The sequence below is a fragment of the Dunckerocampus dactyliophorus genome, chromosome 19 (genome assembly GCF_027744805.1).
Source record: "Dunckerocampus dactyliophorus isolate RoL2022-P2 chromosome 19, RoL_Ddac_1.1, whole genome shotgun sequence".
NCBI lineage: Eukaryota > Metazoa > Chordata > Actinopteri > Syngnathiformes > Syngnathidae > Dunckerocampus > Dunckerocampus dactyliophorus.
This window is the reverse complement of record NC_072837.1, coordinates 4,019,537-4,042,934: the sequence shown is the minus strand read 5'-3', so window position 1 is coordinate 4,042,934 and position 23,398 is coordinate 4,019,537. Positions and strand designations below refer to the sequence as shown.

General features: G+C 41.4%; 1 protein-coding gene across 1 annotated transcript; it reads left to right on the top strand.

Annotated features, from left to right (window-relative positions):
* The first annotated feature begins 4,759 nt into the window (after positions 1–4,759).
* Positions 4,760–21,156, top strand: apobb.1 (apolipoprotein Bb, tandem duplicate 1). Its single transcript, XM_054762380.1, has 28 exons — positions 4,760–4,893; positions 5,906–5,938; positions 6,030–6,142; positions 6,518–6,663; positions 6,742–6,889; positions 7,000–7,152; positions 7,314–7,438; positions 7,528–7,613; positions 7,687–8,131; positions 8,216–8,324; positions 8,443–8,589; positions 8,887–9,098; positions 9,195–9,390; positions 9,467–9,646; positions 9,728–9,931; positions 10,013–10,180; positions 10,256–10,461; positions 10,538–10,720; positions 11,235–11,365; positions 11,440–11,650; positions 11,725–11,897; positions 12,525–12,685; positions 12,766–12,875; positions 12,958–13,331; positions 13,439–19,468; positions 19,556–19,667; positions 19,738–19,924; positions 20,007–21,156. The coding sequence occupies exons 1-28, from the start codon at positions 4,839–4,841 to the stop codon at positions 20,994–20,996; spliced, it is 11,388 nt and encodes a 3,795-aa protein (XP_054618355.1). The 5' UTR covers positions 4,760–4,838; the 3' UTR covers positions 20,997–21,156.
* The last annotated feature ends 2,242 nt before the right edge of the window (positions 21,157–23,398 follow it).

Below are 23,398 nucleotides of genomic sequence, written 5' to 3'. Positions count from 1 at the left end.
GAAGTCGTTAGATGACGTCATTGGCTGATTTGCATATTTTTTTGCATATGATGTTGTAACAACTGCTGTAGGAAAAAGCATAACCTCATAGGAGAGACAAAAAAGTGAATAAAAACACCTTAATTATGCTTACAACTACAAATAAACTTTATCCTTGGTTTGTTCATTTAAAATTGGCCATCACTTCAACAAAAAAAAAACAATTTTAATATTTTATCTCGGCCAACGCTTGTCAAAGTCTGGCCAGTGTATTAATTACATCACCTCCGGCCTCCACCTTTTATCTTGCAGTTAGGACTACTTGTTTAATTTATCACACAATGTTCTTCCATCACACGTTCTGACCCACTGATAGGTAAGTGATCGAGTCCCAATGAAGCTTGAGTGTAATGAGTAGTCATTTAATGAGGATTAAGAAACATTTACGTTTATAACCCCGGCGAGATTCACCCCGGTGTCATCGCGCCTCGTGCAAGCGTGATTCATGGATCCGAGAGCTCCCCTATGCTATGGAGGAGAACAGAAACTGTAGAAAAGTACGTGCTTTCACTTTTAAGTCCCCAAATACCACAAAACTCTCCAACGACGCCAGAAAAAGTCGCTACATTTGTCGCTAGTCACTTTTGTGACGATATGTCACCATGAGGGTTTAGAATTGTTGCCAGATTTAGCGACAAAGTCACCACGATGGCAACACCGGTGGCAATTCGTTAAGCAATTTGTTGTCCGTGTGGGCTATAACGCTGCATTTGGTTGACATTTAGTTAAAGAAAAAAGACATAATTAATGTAAACCATACTCCTGACACTGTCTTTTACTTTTTCTCCAATTAATTTTGTTGGAGACATGATGGTTAATGAACATTATGGTTAATGTGAATCAAAAATAACCATAATGAAGATGAAAGAGAGTTGATTTTGAAAAAAACAGTCCACTAGAGGGTACCATGAGACCGACAGTAAACAGGTAGGCCTTGAGAGTGTATCTGTCCAACATACTGTTGTTTTGACATCAGGCAGAGTCTCATTTCAGCAGTCATGTTGTGTAATTGGCATACTGCTTGTTTTGTTTGAAGAATTGTTTGTTATTTTGCTTCTAAAACGCACACCACTCTTATTTACACTTGTACTCACAAATATGGCAGAAAATATTGCGATTCCATTATCAATTCAAAACAATCTTTTCACCAGCGCAGTCACATTTCTATATCATTTATATCATCTGCCTGTTTTTATTGGTTAATGTTTTATTACTTGTCCTTTTTATGTTGTGCCCGTATTTTAATGGATGTCTTGATCTTGCTGGATGCAAAACAAGCTTATCTACTGCTACTAACAAAGTAACCTCACCTACAATGGACAATAATGTGTAAGAATAACGATTTGGTATGCACACCAAAGCAACTGAGTTGAAAGAGTTCACGTACGTTTAGGTGGATAACCAGACGCCATACTGTTCACTTGTGAAAGGATGAGTGATAAGTGAGGGTAAAGTCTTCTGTGCTTGTTAGAAATATGTTGTATTATGCCTCGTTTCTTCAGAAAAAAAACTTGCCTTCCCCAATATGCGTGTGTTCCTCAGCATGACTCACTTCTGCATAAGCACTCAAGTCCTCTGCCAATATAAAACAGGGTTTCCCCATACATTGTCATCTTGCACTACACAAACAAGCAGCACAGTTGACTTTTCCCTGCACTAAATAGTAACTCTAATGACTCATAATGTCGCTGCAGTCAAGTCAATTCAATATATCCATATGGAGCAGATCGAGAAGAGAACCACGCTCCTTACACATGAAAGAAAACCAAATGAACCTCACATGCACTGTCCAAACCAGTCAAGAGTTCAAAGAGAGTGGCGCCACATACCTCGCATACCTCCACCCCATCCTAACTAGATATTCCATGCAGTATGCCTGAATTTTATCATTGAAATATATGCATTATTAATATATACTGTATATATATCACATTGATAGGTGAGTACAGTGATAAGCATTACATGCACTTTAGATGATAAGCTACAGTACATGTGCAATCGAACATATTTGCTCTACTTTGCGATGTTTGATTGCGCTGTGCTGATGGCAGCAATTCTGTGCGAGACAGTGAATGACTTTTATGAATTCTCTTGGGGAATTAACACTTGTCTTAAAACCTAAATGTAAAAATGATACAAAATGCAATTCAAATGCACGTTATGAGACATGGTAACATTGCATGGAAAGCGTGACTTATTTGATTTTAAATGTTCCAATAAAGGACCAATAAGCTATTTAATGTATTATTTTAAAGCACCCATTGGAATACTTCTTAATAGCAGACTTTTTTCATTTATTTCTAATAAAGATGCACCAGTTTATTATTATTTTTCTTTTATTATATCGGATTTTAGCATTTTAATTATTATCATTACCTGTCTGCACCGACTGGCTGGGCGTGTCACATAAGGCAACTTAATCCCACCATAAAGGGCTATTTGTATCTATTATATAAGCCATGGGCCTACATATGTATGCACATTCATTTACAGCGTGAACATTAAGGAGAAAAAGTGAGAATAATAGCATTAATCCTAGTAATAAAACAGAACAATCACGGCGGATAACTTGATTTTAATATACATGTCCATAAAAATAATGAGTTTTTGCATGCCAATGTAACAAATATACAGTACAGTACTTACAGTACTATGCAATATGTGCACAATGCCATGCATCGTCGTAATCAACTTTGGTCTGCCATATTAGAATGGCGTTATCGATGAGTTTAGAAGTGTTATCACTTTGTGTCTGATAAAGTAGACATGTATAATTCCAGGGGGCTGCACGGTGCTTTATGGCACAGCGATACCCTGTGCATGACTTCTATGCGTCTGGACTTTCAGCTGATGTTTGCCCCATCTACACTGACCATATCTTAGGTATTATAAACCTACAGTCTGTCTACTGTATGTATTCCAGCGTATAGGATGCAGTCACCGCATGAAGTTAATTATTTGAAGTCAATTCTGGTATTAGTTATGTCTTTCAGTTTATTGGCTATTTTATAAGAATATAATAAGGGAAATCAGTAAGATAAATAGCAAGCCACTTGTGTTAAAGAGATAACGAGGTGAAAAAATGTCAGCAAGATGAGGCTAATGACCATCGATGTACTGGTTGTTGATGAATGTGCACCCTGACGTTGGTTACATTGCATTTCTGAAGGAGTCAATGGCCTTTTGGTTGGAAAAATAAAGTTTAAGTATATTAAATCCATTTCCTGATTGAATCACTTGGATAAATTGCACACACTGTAGCTTATCATGAAGTGCTCAAGGGCTAACCCATTTGTCACTCCCCCCCCTCCCCCTTTTTTTGTACCCTAACCATGTGCATGTCAGTCAAATGTCTTTCACTTGAACACATTTGCAAAAATTATGCTGGTATTACAAGTTTTACCATTGCGAAAGACAATAATGTGGATAACGCAACCAAGCACAGGATTAAAAACATAGTGCAGCCCTGAGTGAAACGGTTTCGCAGCAAATAAAGACCTTTGAATATTTGTAGAGCAAAGTTCATTATGCGGCCATTGCTGAAGTTTGGAGATTGTTTTTGTTTTCAGTTAAATGCAGGGGACTTAACTAACACAATACACTATACTATACTGCACTATACTGTACTTGCATGCATACAAAACAGACAATCCTGCGTGGTCCTCTGATCTATACATTTGGGGATAGATGGCAAGGGAAGTTTACAAAAATGCACATCAGACCCAGCTAGAGGATGCCGTCTTCATCACCTGGAGCAACATTCCCACTAACCTCCTGGAAACACTGGCATCAAACATGCCCAAGCCAATTTTTGAGGTGATTAAGGGGAATGGCGCAGCTACTCATTACTGTACTGAGTCCATTTTTGAACGTTTTATTTCTGTTTGGGAAATTTTTGCAATTTCAACTGGTCTAAAAATGTCATTATCAGGAGTGTGTGAATGTTGATTTTAAAATCATCAACGGAGAAAGTTCATTGTTCTTTGTGTTTGGAGCACGCCTTGATCACTCACATAGCACACGTTGTATCAGCGACCTCATTCACACAGCCGCCAGCTTCTATGATCACTTACCAACCACATTTACTGTGTGCAATTTATGTATATGACACCGTGAATAAAGCCCACTGTACAGGTAATTATGCTACTACACACACTAGTCGCTTGCTAGCAGGCACAGCAACATATAGTAGTTGTTGCACTTGTTGCTTGGAAGAATTCGTGGTGCAGAGTTGGCCAATAAAAAATGACACATGCCAATCACGACACTGTCTCCTCGGTAACATCAGAGGAGCCCGCTGCCCAAATGGCTTGGGCAGGACGGGGAGAGTTAGGAGGGAATACAGACACAACTCCAAAAGCAGCACAATAAGCTGTACACAAAATTTTGTGACTTTTCATGACTTTTGCCAATAACCGATAACATTTACATGACCTTACGGCTCAATTTTGGAGTTTGAAACCAGCAACGTTACTTGAACTTCTTGACACGGCACGATCAAACAATTTTGAACGATTTCTGAGAAGTTATCTGTGTTGTAAGCATCTGCTTTGGACAGTTTAGTATCCTTGAAAACCTTTTGCCTTTGTCCCTCCACACTGCAGTGGCTGGTTGGACTTTGAGTGTTCCAAGCAATGGCTCATTCCTCCGAGTACCCCCCACCCCCACGCCCCCAAACACACACACACACACACACACACACACACACACACATACACGGGCTTGAGATGGGTATAAAAGCTCTGAGTCCATCCCGACAACTCAGTCTTGTCTGAGGGGTCGAGCTTCAAGAGCCCATCATGGGGGACTCAAAGCTCTGCCTTCTGCTGGTCCTGAGCACCACGGCTCTGGCTGGTAAGTTGTTTGTACGTTATGGAGTTATAGTGTTTAATATAGTGCGTGATCATGTTATTGGTAGGATATCCAAATGAGAAGCTTTATGCACAACATTGATGTTACTGTAAATTCAAAGGGTTTATTTAAATAAATTGTAGTTGAAAGTATTTCCTGTATAATGAGTATAATGAGCATTACTAATAAAACTTTTGCTTATATTGACAGTAACAAGTAATACATAATACATTTTGGAAGCGTGTAACACTGTTGATTTCATGACAAAAATGCATGTCAGGTTTTTCTTGTAGGATTATTACCTTTAAGGTGTGTCTTTATCATTGTTTACGTGCTGAGTACCTTACATGGCTTTGTACCAGTGCTTCTTAAAAGGGGGGCTAAAAGTTTGGTCTCTTCTTGCTAGCTCAGCAGACAGATAACAGGTCCTCAGTAAAGACTCCAGTTGAGTTTCATGTCAGAACCTTTACTTTTAAGCCCTGTAAAACTGAACATACAGAAATAAAGCATGTCAATTATGACTTACATAAGATACAAATCATTTCTCTGTCACATTCAACATAAACAAAATTCATTGAAAAAAATGCGCTAGCTCGATGCAAATTTACATTGGAAATCCCATCTACGAGCTAGTGATTAGCATTAGCGATTTCAAACACCTCCAAATGACGGCTAATTCGACATTTAAATGTACATTCCACTTAAAGAGATGACGCATAATGAGGATAACATACTTTTGAGCTAACATTTCAGGCAAACAAGAGACAAGACTGACACATTGGACATCTAAATGGCAGTAGCTACTTCCTGATAATACAAACTAAACATAAATGCATACTCCCAAAAAACACACACCCCTGGAGGGACATGACAGAAAATAATTGTGCACTATTGCTTTACACTAATCTTTCATTAAGCAAGGGCCATACTAATAGATTATGATTTTTATTAGAATTTCTCTCAAACAATGCAACTTTTGATTACAATGTACAAATATTTACTTTCTTCTTTACAGTTGCCCAAGATGAAGATCAGCCAACTTGCCTGTGTAAGTTGCATCAGACCAATTGCTGAAAAATTAATCATGGCACAATAACAATGACTGTCTTAACCAAAAACTGGTCACTGCTCTTCTCTAGTGGCCAAAATGTACAAGACCCTGCACAAGTACGAATACCAATATGAAGCCGAATCTCTGAATGCCATCAACGGAGCCTCGCCTCTCAAAAACGGACCAAAGGCAACATGCAAGGTACAAGCGGTCCAGTTTCTTTTCTGATTAGTGGTGTTGAAGGGGCGGCAGTCACTTAGCTAGGCTACATATCAGACAACACAAGACATCTTTGTCATTCTGCTGGATTGGGTGGTGCACTTCCCTACTGATTAAAAATGGCCACTGTTTTCTAGTCACTGGTTTGTGCTGCAACTTGCGGCTTTGTAGAATTTGGGTGGACCAAAGAACAGAGAGTTGCCAGGAACAAAGCCAGACAGGCACCTTTTAACCTATTATCTGCTGGATATAGAGGGTCTCTGCCCTACCATTATAAAATGGCCACTGGTGCTGATCATCCTCACTCACTAGTTTTCTCTCTTGATGCGACATTTGACAAAGTGTCTCCTGTTGCAGGTTGAAATCGAAGTTCCGCAGACTTGCAGTTTCATCGTACGCACCACCGGGTGTAGCCTGAGGGAGGTGGTCGCCATGGATTCCGATGGCAACCCCGGGTTCGGCGCTAGCCCAAGCTCCAATGCCTTTGCTGCTGAAATGGAGCGGTAAGGGATGCCACGATAACATCTGCTTCTGAGCGAAATCAACATATTGAGACAAATGTATTCTCTGTGGTCTTTTAGATATCCTCTGAAGGTTGTGATTGAGGGTGCCTCTGATGTGAAACTCTACCCTGAGGAAGGTGAGACAACCACCATCCTGAACATCAAGAGGGGTATCATCTCCGCGCTGGCTGTGCCCCTGATTGAAGAGGACAAGGAAAACAATGTGGTATAGTGATTTCCTTTGGCAAAACAGCTACAGTATTCCATTTCCCCAATTAAATTAACAATGCCTTCTTTTTAAAGCATGCTAAACATCTAATTGTGTATTTGTCTTAGCCATCAATCCACGGTATGTGCAGGACCTACTACACTGTCAACGCTAAACAGGACATTGCAACTGACATCAGCCTGGAAAGGGATCTGTCCACGTGTGACAAATTTGTCCCAGTGAGAGATCACACTAGCCCCTTGGCGCTCATCTCTGGCTTGGTAAGACATCCAAAAAACAGCATCCATTAAATTGATATTAGCTGGGATGGGCTCCAGTATGCCCCCATGACTCTAATGACAATTAAGCGGCACAGAAAATGAATGAATGAAATGAGTAAATGACAGCCATTCAAAACTGATGTCGTCATCTTGATTTTCAGCATTACCCACTTGCCCAGTTGGTCAGAAGCTCACAGAACTGCAACTACAAGTTTGACAACGACAAGAAACACATGACCTCCGGGTCATGCACAGAGAAGCATATCCTGATCCCATTCTCCCACAAGTAAATCTGAATTTTCATTGTATACCATAATGTGCTTCACTAATATAGCATTTTGTCTGGGTCCTAAAGTAGTGTGTTGTTATTTCTAGGGGTGAATATGGTGTTACTAACATTGGAAAGCAAGAACTGACCCTGGTTCAGGTCTCTACTCACAACGACAGAGTTTTTGACCACGGTAAACCCACAGTCTAATCTATTGAACTCTCAGCTCCTCAGCAAAACCACTGATTACAACAATGCTATTACAGGTGATAATGCCAAGTGTCTTCATATGGACACTGTTGAGCACAAAACGTTTGTCCAGAACAAAGACTTTTACCTGGATCTCCTGAGACAGCTGGCCACACTGCCTGAGACCGACGGTGAGAAGAGGGCACACCTCTTCCATCAAATTGTTACCATGGTCCGTGGAATGAAGAAAGAAACCCTGAGTACCGCCATTCCTGAGTCGCTTGAAGTGTCCCGTGTCCTGACCTACCAAGTTCTGTCCCAATGTGGAACTCCAGAGTGCAGCAGTGCCATCATGCAAATCCTTAGGGGCTTTGAGACCACATTACTTGAAGTTGACGCCACCGTTTTTGCACTGGGACTCGTTTCCAACCCTTCTGCCCTCCTAATCAATGACATGCTGCAAATGGCCAAATACAAGCCAAGCAAACCCATCATGTACGCTCTGAGCAACGTTGTCAAGAGGTGAGTGATGTTACCTTTATTCAAGTTATACTTGTGACTGTCAAACAGGATTCAAAGGCTTTAAACATCTATTCGCCATCACAGGTTTTACAAAACAGAAGGCAAACTAATCCCTGAGATTCACTCTGTTGCTGAGTTCATGGCAGCCCATTTGGGTGACTGCTCAGGTGACAATGCTTTCCTGACTTTGAGGGTAGGTGTTTGACCAATTGGGTAATTCAATGACATGTTTGACATGGAACTATTACCCAAAAGCCTGTCTGGATTTGCATTCTTTACAATTAGAAAAACTTTTATTGGTGTTGTTCTAGGTTATTGGGAACATGGCTCCCGCTGTTGTTCCTGCTAGTCCTGCTCTCAGAGCGTCAGTGCTCCTGTGTGTGAACCAACCAGACGCTTCCCTTGCCGTGCAGCAAGCCGCCATCCAGGTTTACAGGCTGACTGCCATCCCAGATGAGGCAAGTCAACATTTTTAGATATACTATATTGACCTGAATGGGTTGTCTTATATTTTGGGTTCTACAGATCTATACATGCAAACCAGAAGGGGGCGCAAAATCAATTTGCCCCAAGGGAGTTAGAGCTTTTCTTCCTGTCATTTGTATACACACCAGTGATAGGTGTAGCTGTGACACAGACACATGATTATTCCAAAAACAGGTCTTCAGAAAGAGGGGTCGTATTTTGGCTATTTTAAGAGTAATTGGAATAATTGGTTATAATGCATGCTAATTTGTCATTGTTTTTAATCACAGGGAAGAAACGTTCTTACTCAGGTCCTTTTGGACAACACCAGCCCCGTGCAAAAGAGAATTGCTGCATATCTTGTACTTATGAAGAACCCTCTGCCAAGTGAGCTGGTGCGGTTGGTCACTGCCTTGCCCATCGAGGAAAATACCCAATTCAAGAGCTTTGTGGTGTCCCACATAGTCAATATTTTGTCTTCAAATGAGCCTGAAACCAGAGAGTAAGTGATCATTTTTTGGGTGTGATTTCAGAGCGCAACCAAACTAATAAATAATTTTGGTCAGAGGTATAACTGTATCTTTGTTTTCTTGCAAAGACTCAGACAAAAGATTCGTGATGCTGTCCAGGACAACGAAATTGGACCCATCATGGACCCCATCAAGTTCTCCCGTAACTACCGCATTGGATCTGTGGAGGGAAATATGATCTTTGAGGGTACCAGCTACCTGCCCAAAGAGGTCATGCTTGAAATGACACTTAAGGCATTTGGCTTTGACATTGACATGATGGAGGTGGGTGATCAAGATTGAAATAGTGTCAGAAAAAGTTTACCTAAGGTTAACCTGGGATTTGTGGTAACCTTTACAGGTCGGTATGGAGGGTAAAGGATTTGAACCAACCGTCGATGCTCTGTTTGGCGAGAATGGATTCTTCCCCGACACTGCCCTGAAGACAATGTACTTTGTCTCTAATAACATGCCACTCAGGGTCAGAGAGATCGTGCAGAGCTTCATTCCATCTTTGAGGAACGCTGAGATGAAGAAACTGGTATTTGAGTCTGACGATTTGAGGCTGAAAACAACTCTACTCTGGATGTATCAGACAATTAAGTCATTCTTCTGTGTTTAGGTCACTCAGAACCTGATGAAAGAAGTTGGGCTGAACCTCAAGAGGCTCATGGAGAAACTGAAAACCTCAAACTCTCCCGATGCAATGGTGTATCTGAGATTGTTGGGAAATGAGTTGGGATATCTGAAGAGCAACGAAATGGAAGAGATGGCTTACGGTGCTGCCATGGTGATTGACAGCATGTTCAAGATGTTCCCAAGAGATGTAAGGAAAGAAACCTGGTGTGAGGAGAACAGATTCAGGTTTATCATCTATGTGGGCTAAATCTGACTTCTATTTGTGCAGCTCTTGATGGGACTGATGACAAAGGCAGACAACACCATCTTTGCCCACTACATCTTCATGGACAATGAATTTTTCCTGCCAACTGTCACTGGTGTGCCTCTGAAAATTACATTGTCTGGAACCTTCACTCCTGGTGTCAAGGCTGGAATCAAGATCGCTCGTGACATGGTAAGTGAATGATTTGAGGGGAAGATTTTGTCTTTCGCACGTTTTAACAACATCTTTCTGTGTTTCCTCTGACAGAGTGAAGTGGCTTTCATGCCCTCTGCTGGCATTGAGTTTGCAACCCACATTGGAGCTTACATACCCGAATACGTCAACTCTGGATTGGAGATGCACTCCAACATATTCCATGAGAGCGGCCTTCAGGCCAAGATCTCCATGGGACGGGACAATGTCAAGCTGACCATCCCTGCTCCAAGGAGCCCAACCAAGCTCATAAAAATGACGTAAGCCACAAACAAAGTACGACATTTGTGTGAAAGTTCAATTTATGATTTCCAATCATCTGTATCATGTATTTAGAAACAATCTGGTGGCAGTGAGTGGTTTAAAGGTCATGACTCTCCCCACAATGGTATCAAACAAGATCGACGTTAGCAGATGCACCCCCTTCTTTGCTGGAATGAAATACTGCACTGCTCTTGAGTACATGGACGCATTCTCTGAAGAGACAACTCCCTACTTTCCCTTCACTGGTGACAGCAAGTGAGTAAACCCTCAAGAAACATGTACATTTACAGACTTTACGTATTTGTTTGTATGCGTAAACTCTTCTAGTCCTGAATCTCTGCACACAAAACAGTGAAGATTTTTCAAAACATGCACGGTTATGGATTTGCCTGTGCTATGATTTTTTTATGACAAATACACCACATGGTGGCGCCATTATTAAACCCCAAACTTTGACCCCATAAGTCGGATTGGCTTGAAAATCAACAAACAATTTGGTCCACACCTATAGGGGACCGACAAACACATGTCTGTAAAATATGATCAAGATTGATTGAAAAACATGGCCACTATCAACCAAAACAAAGTGGTCGAGTCTTAACAGCTAATTGTTCATAAGTCATTGACTATTTGGTTAATGATTATAAAACTGTATCTGTAAGTCTGTATTACGTATATGCTTGCATGTCTTCAAAAGCATTATGAGCACATCTCATAGTGGCAATGTTCTACCTAACAAAAACTCATCCATTATTTGATTTCTCGATAGGTTTTCACTGGAGCTCCATCCCAGCGGTGAAGTCACAGAGTATACTGCCACTCTTGCCTATGAGCTCCTTCAGGAGGGAGAAGAGGGCAAGCACAAGGTGGATGCTCTGAAGTTTATTCTGAGAGCTGAAGGTACTACACACCAAGACCAAACTATGGCCCATAGCTGCTCTGAAATGACATTATTGTGTTGGTGGGATAACAAGGCACAAAGCCCACAGAGGCCAGAGCAGTCATCAAATTCAACAGAAGGAAGAACATGATCACAGCTGACGTCCAGATCCCTGACTATGATGTGGAAGCAGGACTGAGACTGGGCATTGTAGATGGCAACACCAAAGGCAAAGGAACCCACTCCATTTCTTTGGATCTCATCAACAAAAACATCCCTCAGCTTTCCCTGATTGGCCGAGCCAAGTAAGAAATCAAGCACTAATGGACAATCACCATGTGTAATATTTTTTATTCTAACTCTTGGGTGTGTTTTCCAGTCTTGAGGCCATGAAGAAAGGTATGCTGCAAATTCAGCTTCTGGTCCCCTTGCTCAACATTGACGCCTCAGTCACAGCTAACATGAAGCGAGACAAAGAGTTGGAATTGAAGCTCAAGAGTGACATGAAGGTCATAACTGCTTCGTCCAAGCAGGAGCTCACAATGAAATATGGTAATATACATTTTTATGCTTCCTGTCCTAGAATGCAACATTGTCAGTTATAAAACATGCCGTTCATCTACAGTCATCTGAAAAAATTTGGATACCACATGGGGTAACTGTAAATGACTTTTGTGGAGCACATCGCTCAAAATGCTTTGGAAGACATGCTGGTATACATGTAATAAAGATATCAGAAGTTTTATAATCATGGTCAGTGGTTAATGAATTATGGGCAATTACTGTAGTTGATAAGTTCTGTATGTATGCCTGTTTTGTATGTAGGCCATGTTTTTCACCCAATCTTGCTCAAATTTTACAGACATGTGCTTGTCAGTTCCCTTAAGGTGTGTACCAAATTTCATAAAGGTACATTGGGTGTATTGTAGAGCTGTGTGTGAGAAATTTCAGGTCAATTCAATTTCTGGAGGTCAAACTTTGGGGTTTAACAACAGCGCCACCATGTGGTGTATTTGTCAGTAAAATAATAGCACAGTTAACACAGTAGGGGTGCATTCACCCTTTTGTATGAAGTGGTTCAGTAGTAGAAGAGTTAGGTTCCGCAAACAAACACATACAGATGTGAAAAAAATTCCATGGGGTTTAAGTGCTAAAGTTAAGTGTTTATTTGTTCTCCAGATGCGAGCAAGGTTGCAGTTGAGTTCAAGTCTGATGCAAACGCCGATGCCACCATTTTGCCAATTTCTGATATAGTTGAGAAGTACACATACGAACTGCTCAACACACAGGTGGGACAGACTGACATGAAGGTCTCGCACATATTCAAGAAGTTTGGGGAGGTATGATATAAATCTATTATAAGTATTATTTGTGTTAAGATCACGTAAAACAAAGCTTGTATTGTGTCATTGTCTATTAGGCAGCAAACAACTACATGGAGAAGTATGGTGATGACCTCCCTTACCTTCAGAACTTCAGAGTACCAGATATGCCTGAGATTTCTCTGCCAGAGACATTGTTCCTGAACACGTAAGTGTGGGTGAAAAATGGGTCACATTAATGGCTAATTGTTTTTTGAAAAAACATTTGTGTACTTTTGTACTTTTGCCAGTGAAACAAAGGCTGTATACTATTTCAACAAAGAGCGCTTTACCATCACTATCCCTCTGCCTCTTGGAGGAAAGTCAACCGTGGACCTAAACTTTCCACCAGCTTTAACTACACCTCACCTGTCTCTGCCTGAGGCTGGGCTGGAGATCGTCTCCAGGGAGATTCCAATTCCGGAACTTTTTGTTCCCGAGAGCCTCACCTTCACTGTTCCTCTTTTTGGAAAAGCTGAAGTTTCAACTGTGATGAGAAGCAACTTGTACGACATGGAGGCCTCAATGACAGCCGGTAAAGATGTTGTGGAAGCACCAAGCTACTCGGCCATGTTTGCTGTAAAAGGATCCTCACCATTTGAAATCCTCTCAGTTAAGATTGAAGGTATTTCATAGTTGAGATCTTTAATCAATCAAATTTGTTATTGTCACATGACCTACAGTCTAAAATTATAATTACTTTATATTTGTTTTATTTTGTGTTTCTTTAAGGCTCTGGTATGTTGGCCACAACTGATTCACTCAAGGCCCAGATAAAAGGCGCTCTGTCCCACAAGTTCATTGAAGCTAGTGTCAATTTTGTTGAGGATACAACCATCACTGACAAAATCAATGTGAAATCAAGCAGCAAGATTGTAGCCACAAGCCCATTTGGCCTCAATGTTGACATCGACCACAACTCTTTGGCTGGAATCAACACTGAAACAATTTTAATCAACAGCAAATTTGACGGAAAAATCAAGGCTGGACCCTTCCGTGGCCAGACCGTTTCAGCTCAGTCAATGAACATCCTTCCATTCAGACGAGAAGCAAAAATCGATTCTTTAGTTAACTTTGACTCAAATATTGCTCAGGCCGAAAACACCTTTGAAGCAACTTTTGCTAAGGGTCGCCTTTTAGTTGTTTCTAACACCAATGCCTTTGAAGACACCCTGAAGCATTCTGCTGAGCTTTCTTTCATAGACAGCGAGTTGTCACTGAAGTGCCACTCCAGTGCCCTTGCTTTCGGTATGAACATCGGAAACAAAGCTGAAGCCTCTGCTGGAGCTGGAAAATTTGTTCTGAGAATTGAAACAAATGGAGACCATTCTGAAAACCGTGTTTACTCTTTGATGACTTCCTCTCTTGATGTCAATGGCCTGACTGTAGACAGTGACGCCACCATTAAGCTTCTGGAGAATGAGGCCAAGCACAAATTGACCCTGAGATTGGACAAGGACGGTTTGACCACAGCAGGAAAAAACACCCTCCAGAGCCCGCTGTCTCTGGAAAACGCCTTCAGTTTTGGGCTGGACACTTCAAAGGCATCGCTGTCCATCACCAATAAGGCTTCATTGTTTGACCTCATGTTTTCTAATGGCAATGACCTGCTTGTGACCCTCTCCGGCCTTCAGTTCAACTCAAAGGCTCAAGCCCAGGCCAATCAGTTTGCATCTTATGGCCACGATATCACCACTGACCTGTCTCTGTATGCAGCATCTGCAGTTGTCAACAACGATCTGAAGCTTCTCACTACTAACCTCAATAATAATGTTCACCTGCAGGCAGACCTTTCCAAGATATACCTGACTGGTATCCTGAAAGCTACCTGTGATGAGGAAGAGATCAAGCACGTATATCAGGTTAACTATGCTGATATGACAGCCAACATAAAGTGCAGCACAACTGGCAAACTTTTTGGAACTCGCATGAGCCATAACTCAGAGCTTGAAATTATTGGTCTTGCTGCCAGGTTCACGAATGATGCTCGCTTTAACTCACAGTTTCTGCGTTTTGACCATTCTCTCCATTCCAGCATTGTTCCTTTTGACTTCAACCTTGATGCCCTCTTCAATGCTGATGGAGACATGGTCTTGTATGGAGAGCACAGTGCACAGATGTATGGAAAGTTCCTCTTGAGAGTACAGCCCTTGGCTTTTGCCAGCTCACATGAATGCCGTGCCTCGGTGACCCAGAAGCTAGAGAATGGCTTTTCCTTGGGGACCACATTTGACAATAAGATGGACACGGTTCTTTCCCTTGATGAACAGAAGACCAGTTTTAGTTTGAAGTCCAAAATGAATGAGCATGCCTTTAATCATGACATGAGTGTTTACAACACCATTGAGAGAACTGGCATGGAAATTTCTTCTATTATTCTTACAAACATTATCAACACTGAGTCCACAGAAAACCAGGAATTTGCCGTCTCAGGCTCCCTCAAGTATGACAAAAACACAAACTGCCACCTCATTAATTTCCCTCTTCTGGAAAATGTGCCTCTTTTCTTGGAAGGCATCAAGGATGCTGTGGTGCGTATTGCGGAAATTGTGCAGGACTACATCAGCAATGAGGAGATAAGGGCACAACTTGAGGCACTTCCTCAGCATGTAGGTGAGTTTGTTACTCAACTTAACATTGAGGGCCAAGTCATTCAGATGAAGGAGTTCCTTAGGGATTTTACCCCAAATCATCTCATCTCCATGGAGGATGTGAAAGCTGCTTTCGGAAACCTGAAGATGATTTTCCGCGAGCTAACCAGTGATGCTGCCCTTAACATTCAACACTATGCTGCCATTGTGAAGGAGATTATTCTCAACAGCAATCTGTCGGAAACCATGCTTTCAAATATCCAGGATCTAGTTATCGCCATTAATGATGAATATGACATCAAGGGAACCGTCGTGTATATTATCAATACCATGAAGAGGATGATCCAGCAGATTGATTTAGAGCAACTGAAAGGCACCAGTATGGCATTCCTGCATAATATTGACAGCCAATATGAAATCGGGATTAATCTGCAGTATTGCCTGGATGAGATGAAAAGCTTCAGTGAGAACTTTGACATTGTTCATTTTGTTGCTGAGCTGAAAAAGTATATTGCATCTCTGCATATCAACGCTTTCATGAAGGATCTGGTCAGTGACATTCCGATGGCAATATTCAGTGAGATGACAGAGTGTATTAGGAAACTGATCCAGAACCTGGACATCCTTGGCAAAATCAACACATTCTCTGCCAAGCTCAGGGAAATCATCGTAACTTTGGAAGCTGACAAAAAGGTCCAAGTCATCTTGGAAAAACTGGTGGAGGTTATCAAGCAGTTTAGAATGGAGGAAACCTTCAGTGCTATGGCCAAGATGGTGAGAGATGCAGATATCCCAACCAAATTCCAGCAAGCCTTCCAGAATGTTATCGACTACCTAAAATCCACTGAGGTTAAGGAAATAATTCAACAGCTGCAGGCCTATATTGAATATATGGTGCAGGAGCTGAAGTCACTGAATTATAACAAGTTTGTAGATTACGGCAATGATATCGTCGCTGCCCGTACTGTTTACATTAATGATCTAATCCAGGCTCTTGAAATTCCCCAGAAACTTGAAGCAGTAAAATATTTCTTTAATGTTGTCTATACCTCTGCTAAAGACATTATCAATGGTCTGAGAGAAATCAAAGCTGGCCAAATGATTACATATGTAAAGGAACTGATGGACCAGGCTGTGTTTGGAGATATCAATAGATTTATTAAATATATAAAGGAAGAAGTTACAAAAATTGACATCAGAAGCGAAATTACCTCCTACCTGAAGTTGGTGCGCAGTGTCTACAACAAAGCCTTGACCTTTGTTAGTGATAAGTGTACTCTTGTGATTGATAACATAAGGACAGTGATACCCGAGCAAAAGATCATCAGTGAGATTCAGCAAATCTTTGACGCACTCATTGCTGAACTGAAGAAATGTGAACTAAATACTCCATCCTTCACCATTCCTCTCACTGACCTCGTAGTACAATCCATGACCTTCAGCTTGGATAAACGTCGGCCAGTTGATATCCCCACTCAGCTGGACATCCCTGAATTCACCATCCTGGGCTTACATACCGTCAAAGCCACCACCATTTCCTTTGATGACATCAAACAGAGAATCATCCAAGTTATTGATTTCATCCTGAACTTCAATATTCAAATACTTGATATTGATACTTTCTTTGGAGACCTCAGAATGAAGTACATTCCTTCCATGCCTGAGATTAACTTCCAAGAGATCACTCTTCCTACGTTTTCCTTCCCAACCATCCCACAATTCCCTTTAGAGAAGATTGTTGAGTCTCTTAAGGTTCCTGAGATGCAACTGCAACTGCCAGCAATCTCAAGCAATATTATCGTCCCTTGCTTTGGTAAACTCTATGGTGAGTTCAGGTTCAACACTCCCATCTACACTGTCAAGACATCTGCTGAGTTCCAAAACACCACCACAACAGCACTGACTCCCGAGTTCACAGGCATCATTACTTCCCAGGCCACATCTCCCAGCTTTGAAATTCTCAATTACAAAGTTGACTCAAGTGCCCAAATTGCACTTCCCAAAATGAGCCGTATTGTCCTTGCAGAGTCTGTCAAGGTCAACCACCTTGCTCTTGCTGTTGAGCATCAGGCCTCCCTATCGCTGTATGGTCTCTCTGCCCAGGCCCAGGCAAAAACTGCGGTGAAAGTTAATAGTCCAATTTACACTGCTGATGTTATGAGCATAGCCTTTATTGCCATGGAAGAGGGAATGTCTGCTTCTCTTGACACAACCTACAACCACCTTGTGGACCTTCCAATCATTGGGGTCAGAAGTGATGCCACCATGAATCAGAAAGCGATCGTGCGCCAAGACGGCTACGCCCTCACTCTGACTGTTAACAATAATGGCAAGTCTGTTGCTGAGGAGGGCAACCACAAGAGCACCTTTTATCTCTCTTTCAGTCCAAGTGCTGTCACACTAACCTTCTCTGGTGACACAGACTCTAAATCATTGACAATGAAACAGCAAGTAACTGCTGAAGTTAGCCCTATGATCTACGGGTTTAATTTCCAAAATGAGATGAAGACCCAAATCATCAAGAACAGTCGGATTTCAACCTCTGGAAGTATCAACCTTAATAAGATGAAGGTTGAGCTGAAAGCAAACCATGACACAGAATTAACTGGATCGGTGAGAGGAGCTATTTCTAATGGAATTAACATTGCTGTCATTCCCTTCCAACTCATCACAGACTTCCAAAACACAGTCAGTTGTCGTGTTAAAATCTTTGGCGCACCAACTGCTAAGATTGGTTTGCAAAACCATTACTCAGCCACTCTGACACCCAATAACCAGAGGATGAACACAATTTACATTGCTCACCTTAATAAGTGGGCAATGACATCCAACTTCACCATCGATAACAACAAAAATGAGGCTGGCGTCTTTACCGCAATGGAAGGTAATGCCAATCTTGAATTCCTCAATAAGCCCATCAGCATTCCTGCTTTTGAAATTCCCTTTGCAGACTTCCGTACCCCAGCAATCACCGATGTGAACTTGTATGAATTGATTGGGTTGAAGCACCTCTTCATTACAACTGATCAAAATGTTGGCATACAGGTAGATAACAAGATTGTTTATCAGAAAAAGCAGGCTGCTCCCATTGCTGTCATAATGGGTCTCATCCAGATTCCACCTGCAGGTGACCTGATCACAGAGCTGTCCTTTAAGTCCGCTGTCATTAATGTGAATGTCAATACTGGACTGTATGCTTCAGATGACCTTGTTTTCCGTCTTGGAGCTACCACCTCCTCTGTGTTTGAGAGCTTGAAAGCCAAGCTTGACGGCACCACCAGCCTGACCACTAAAAGAGGAATCAAATTGGCCAATTCCTTATCGTTGGAAAATCGTCACATTGAAGGAACTCATGACAGCACCATCACCGTGAATACTAACACTCTGGAAACTGCTGCTTCAGCGGCTTCTATTGGACGCATTTCACTGCCTATACTTAGCTTGGAATTGAACCAGAAACTGGTTGCAGACACCAAAGCCAAAGCCAAGGTTCATGTCAGTTTGAACGTTAACGGTGATTTCAACATCCCTGTGATCGAGGCTGTTGGAAAAGCAAACAGTGAATACAGTCTGAAGCTGGAGGGAACCAGAGAAGTTGTTTCCATTGAAGCATTCACTAAGGCAAACATGAATGGCACAGTGCTTGATGGCTATCTAGTACTAGGAGTCCTGGATAGTGACGCTAACCTGTTCTTGAATAACGGCCTACGTTCCACCTCCAAGGTCATTGCAGATGTGAAGCTTAACCATGGTACCACCAAAGTGATCAAGTTCGATTTAATTGACAGTCTCGACTTGCAAGCCTCCCTCAGTCGTGTCTCCGCTGTGCTCAAGCATGCAAGCAACAACGAGCTCAACCTGTTCACTTTCAGCACCAATGGGAAGCATACTGGCCAGGCTACAATTGATCTTGCACCAATCTCTTCCCTGACTGCCGATATTGAAATGAATCTGTCTCAGCCCAGCAGCCTGGGTGATTTCACCATCGTGGACAAAACTGTGGCCGAAGTAACAATCGCCAAACAGAAAATCTTTACTAAGGGCAGGTTTGTGAGCCCGCTGTACATCTCAAACCTGGAAGTACAACTAGAGGGAAATGCTCCTGTTTTCAAAAGCACACTAAAGTCCTCTGCCACGTCAACTTTTGTCATCTTAGACTATGACATGGATGGTGAGTTGATGAGATTATTTTTGTTATCATAAAAATTGCACATTCCGTAGCAATATTTCTCATCTCACTCTCTCATTTCCCCAATAGCTTCTTCGACGCTATCCTTTGAGAATGCTGATTTGAACATGATCAACAAGCTTGTCCTGACACATGCCGACCTAAACATGGATGTCAACCACGTCATTGACCAAGCCATGAGGTAAGATTATCTCCTTGTTGGTATATTTTGGTATACAACAGTGCTACAATGTTTTTCCCCCTTCTTTCAGTGTCTATCGCCAAACCCTCAATGTGGACATTACCAGTCAGACTTTCACCAATATCAACCTTCGCTATGCTGCTCGCAGAGATGGTCTTAGTGCGTCAGTGTCAGCTCCATCCACTGGCTTTCTGGGCTTGCAGTTCAATGGCAGGATCCCATCTCAAATGAGTGCAAGAGTCTATGGCCGTTATCCTGTGAGTGGAATAACCTGCAAGTTAAATTGATGACTCAAATTATAGTATTCCTTGAGTGATTTTTCCTCATTCTTTCTCACAGTCCGCTCCAGAGGTTGATATTGACATCTTGGTCATCAAATCATCTTCCAAGAGTGCCAACAGTCTCCAGATTGTCTACAACAGGGAGACACCCAAACTCATGCTCTCAGAACTCAGGAAGAAACTCCCCTCCATCGTCTTTGCCTTCACTGAGTTTGCTAACAAGCATCAGATCACGGGGAGCATGGAGCAGTTGAAGAATGTGGTCGTAAACCACATCGGTGATGTCTATAATACCGCCATCAGCTATGATGTCCAGATGAGCCAGCTGTCAGTCCTTTTCAGAAACAGTGTCGTCCAATACCAGAAAACCATCCAGATTGCCTTGGATGCTATCATCAGGATCCTGAGGGAAACCAAGTTCAAACTGCCTGGGTCTGAAGAAATGACAACAATTCCTCAGGTCCTAAAGAAGGTGACCAGCAGCATTGCTGCCATGCTGGATAGAACCCTCCAGATTGTTTATGAGAACATGGCAGTCTACTACAACATCTTTGTGGAGAAAATCGGCAGTGTGAAAGTCAGCATGCCAGTAGGTGATGCAGTTACTGTAGCCCAGGTCGTTGAAACTTTAAAAATATATGTGAAGGGTATCTTAGGTGGACTGGTGTACTGTGTGGAAAACATGGACAGTCTTGACACGATGCTGGTGAAGATTGGCAAGACCCTGAAAGCTCTTGTTGACAAGTCCCAGGAGTTCATTGACTCGATCGGGTCTGACTATTTAGATGAAATCGTGATTCACATCAACAACATCTATCGTGACCTTGTCAGTCTCACGAAGAACTTCGTTGACCGTATCGCTACATTTGATATGGAGCAGCTGTACAATGTATACGATTACATAATGGACGTGCTCATTTATGTAGTCGACCAGGTCAACATCACCATTTTTGAATGCTTGCAACAATCTTTACAGGGGCCTCAAAGCAGGGTGAAAGTCACACGTGAAAGGCTTGAGATTGACCTTCCCTTCTCTTTCCAACTGTGAGGAAACAACCGAATCTGCATAGAACACTCCCGCCTGTTTGGAAGGAGTACGGAGTACAGTATTTATGACACTCAATGTCTGAGAGTTGCAATTAAACCTGTTTTTCACAAAGACGGATACTCCTGGAAAGAATGAAAATTGTCAATAAAGTATATTAAAATGAACCATAAATGTCTTTATTTCTAGAATTATCATGGAAAACCTTAATTTGGTAAAGGCAACTGAAACCAAACTGCATTGATTGGGTGGTGTTTGAACGAATACAGGAGTACCTTACAGTACAGTAGTACAGTAGTAAACCTTCAAAACCAAATTGAAATTTCCACTACTAAGTAAGGAAATAACTTCTTTGATTACTTCTGTGCAGTGTTTTCACATTGTGCACACTGTAATTTCATACTCTAACCAGAGTGTGAAAATATAGCAAATACAGAATAATACTTTCTGGGCCACAGTATTTCTTCTTAATGAATTTAACAACGGTGCAACAATGTGAAAAGACTTGGCTTGAATTATCAGAGTTAGAATTCCACATTGACATGGTCAGCAGGAGTCAATAGTAAATAGCAACAGCAGTTCAAATTTCGCGGCCTTCACAGTTTTTCAAAAATACCTAAATAAATTATCGCTGTTTTGTGGTTAGGGTTAGGGTTAAGCAAATCCTACGTATTCTTGGCATAAATTGAGCATTTTCAAGCATAAAAATGAATGAAAATACAAATATACGGCATTCAGAAGACGCATGCAAAGACATGCTATGTAGTATTCTATACTGGTCATTAGGTGTCAGTAATGTTACATTGATGAGACTATAGCCAACACAGGAAGTACACTGTCCAGAATAAAACAACAAGGAACTGTCGCAATGCTAACGTGTGAGTCTTTATTATCATATATATTATCTTATATATTGTCTTATTTATGTCTAATATGTCTTATTTTCTGTTTATTATGTCTACTATGTTGGATCATACAAGTGTAAGATGTCTGGATGGCTCTAATCATGTTTAAAAAAAACATATTTAGAGGGTCATAAACAGATTCTCTATGCTCTAACTATGAAAATATTCAGTTTAAAGATAAGGAATCCTACTTTGCGGAAAAGTCTGGAAACAATTAATCGCCACAAGCGTGGGATTACTGTACTGTTATTAGTGAGCGTGAGTGTTTGTTTTGATTTTAGTATATAACACAACATATGCCTTTAATTTGTCACATGGAGGGATTCTTCGGACACATGAAACACAGCAAGACATGCTGTGAGGCTTATTGATTATTAGTGATCCAAACAAAGGCTGAAGAGATACACAATGATGTCATGTGACCTATTGACCTACAGTGATGGGTCATGCTTTCCATTCTTTCACCAAATAAAACAAGCAAAGGCTGATAAATTAACCTACTGGGGAACTAATGGCATTTCTGTAGCATTTTTGTTGTATTATTGGAGGTAATAAACAGAGATTGTATGCTTGTCTTTAGTCAACCAGTTAATTATTCTCTCTACTGTACACTGTAGGTCATCAGCAGGAGGACTGCTGTCCTGATACGGAACCAGACGCTTTTCTATACCGACTAAAATCCTGCAGAACCACCTGACTGTGAGATAGCTGTGCTCACCACATGTGCCACCATGCTGCCCGACTCTAAGCCCAATGGGATACTTTGGATAAGGTTGTTGTTACCCACCGTTATGCAACAGAAGACTGTCATCCTCCGTCTGATTAAGTTATCTTCAATGCTCCTGCAAACAGTGTGTCCAAAGTGCGGTCTGGGGGCCAATTTCAGACCCGCAACTTGGCCCTGTCGATATTCTAGAAATAAAATGAATTCATTCTTAATGACATATATTTTTTAGATGTTACACTAATCTGCTTTGTCACCTATAACACAAAGCTAAGATGTGGATGCTTTTCAGATAGCTTAGCAAATACTGGCCTTCACCGGATTGGTTTTAGCATCTTAAATGTAAAAAATGTATCAAAGTGGCCCCCCACATCCTTCAATTTTTAGTTGTAAAGCGTTTGGACACCTCTGAGATCTTAATTTGTATTTCAATTATGATGTTTAATGACGAATTGCATTCCTTATCAAGATAAACTGTTAAAAAAAATAAACCAACAAATGTAATTCTTACATTATTATTTGTTAATAATTATTAGAATGAAAAATCATAAGAACTACAGTCCTCAGATGAGCCAAATAAACAAGAAAATTACATAATGTGTCTTCATTGCTGATTATATTGTACAGCAGGGGTCACCAACCCGTCGATCGCGATCCAACAGGCAATCTTTGGGACTTTGCAGGTCTATTGCGAGAATATTAGAAAAACAAATTTATTATTACATCAGTGCAGCGTATCCCCTCCAGGCACGCATTTTGACCACCGAACACGCCCG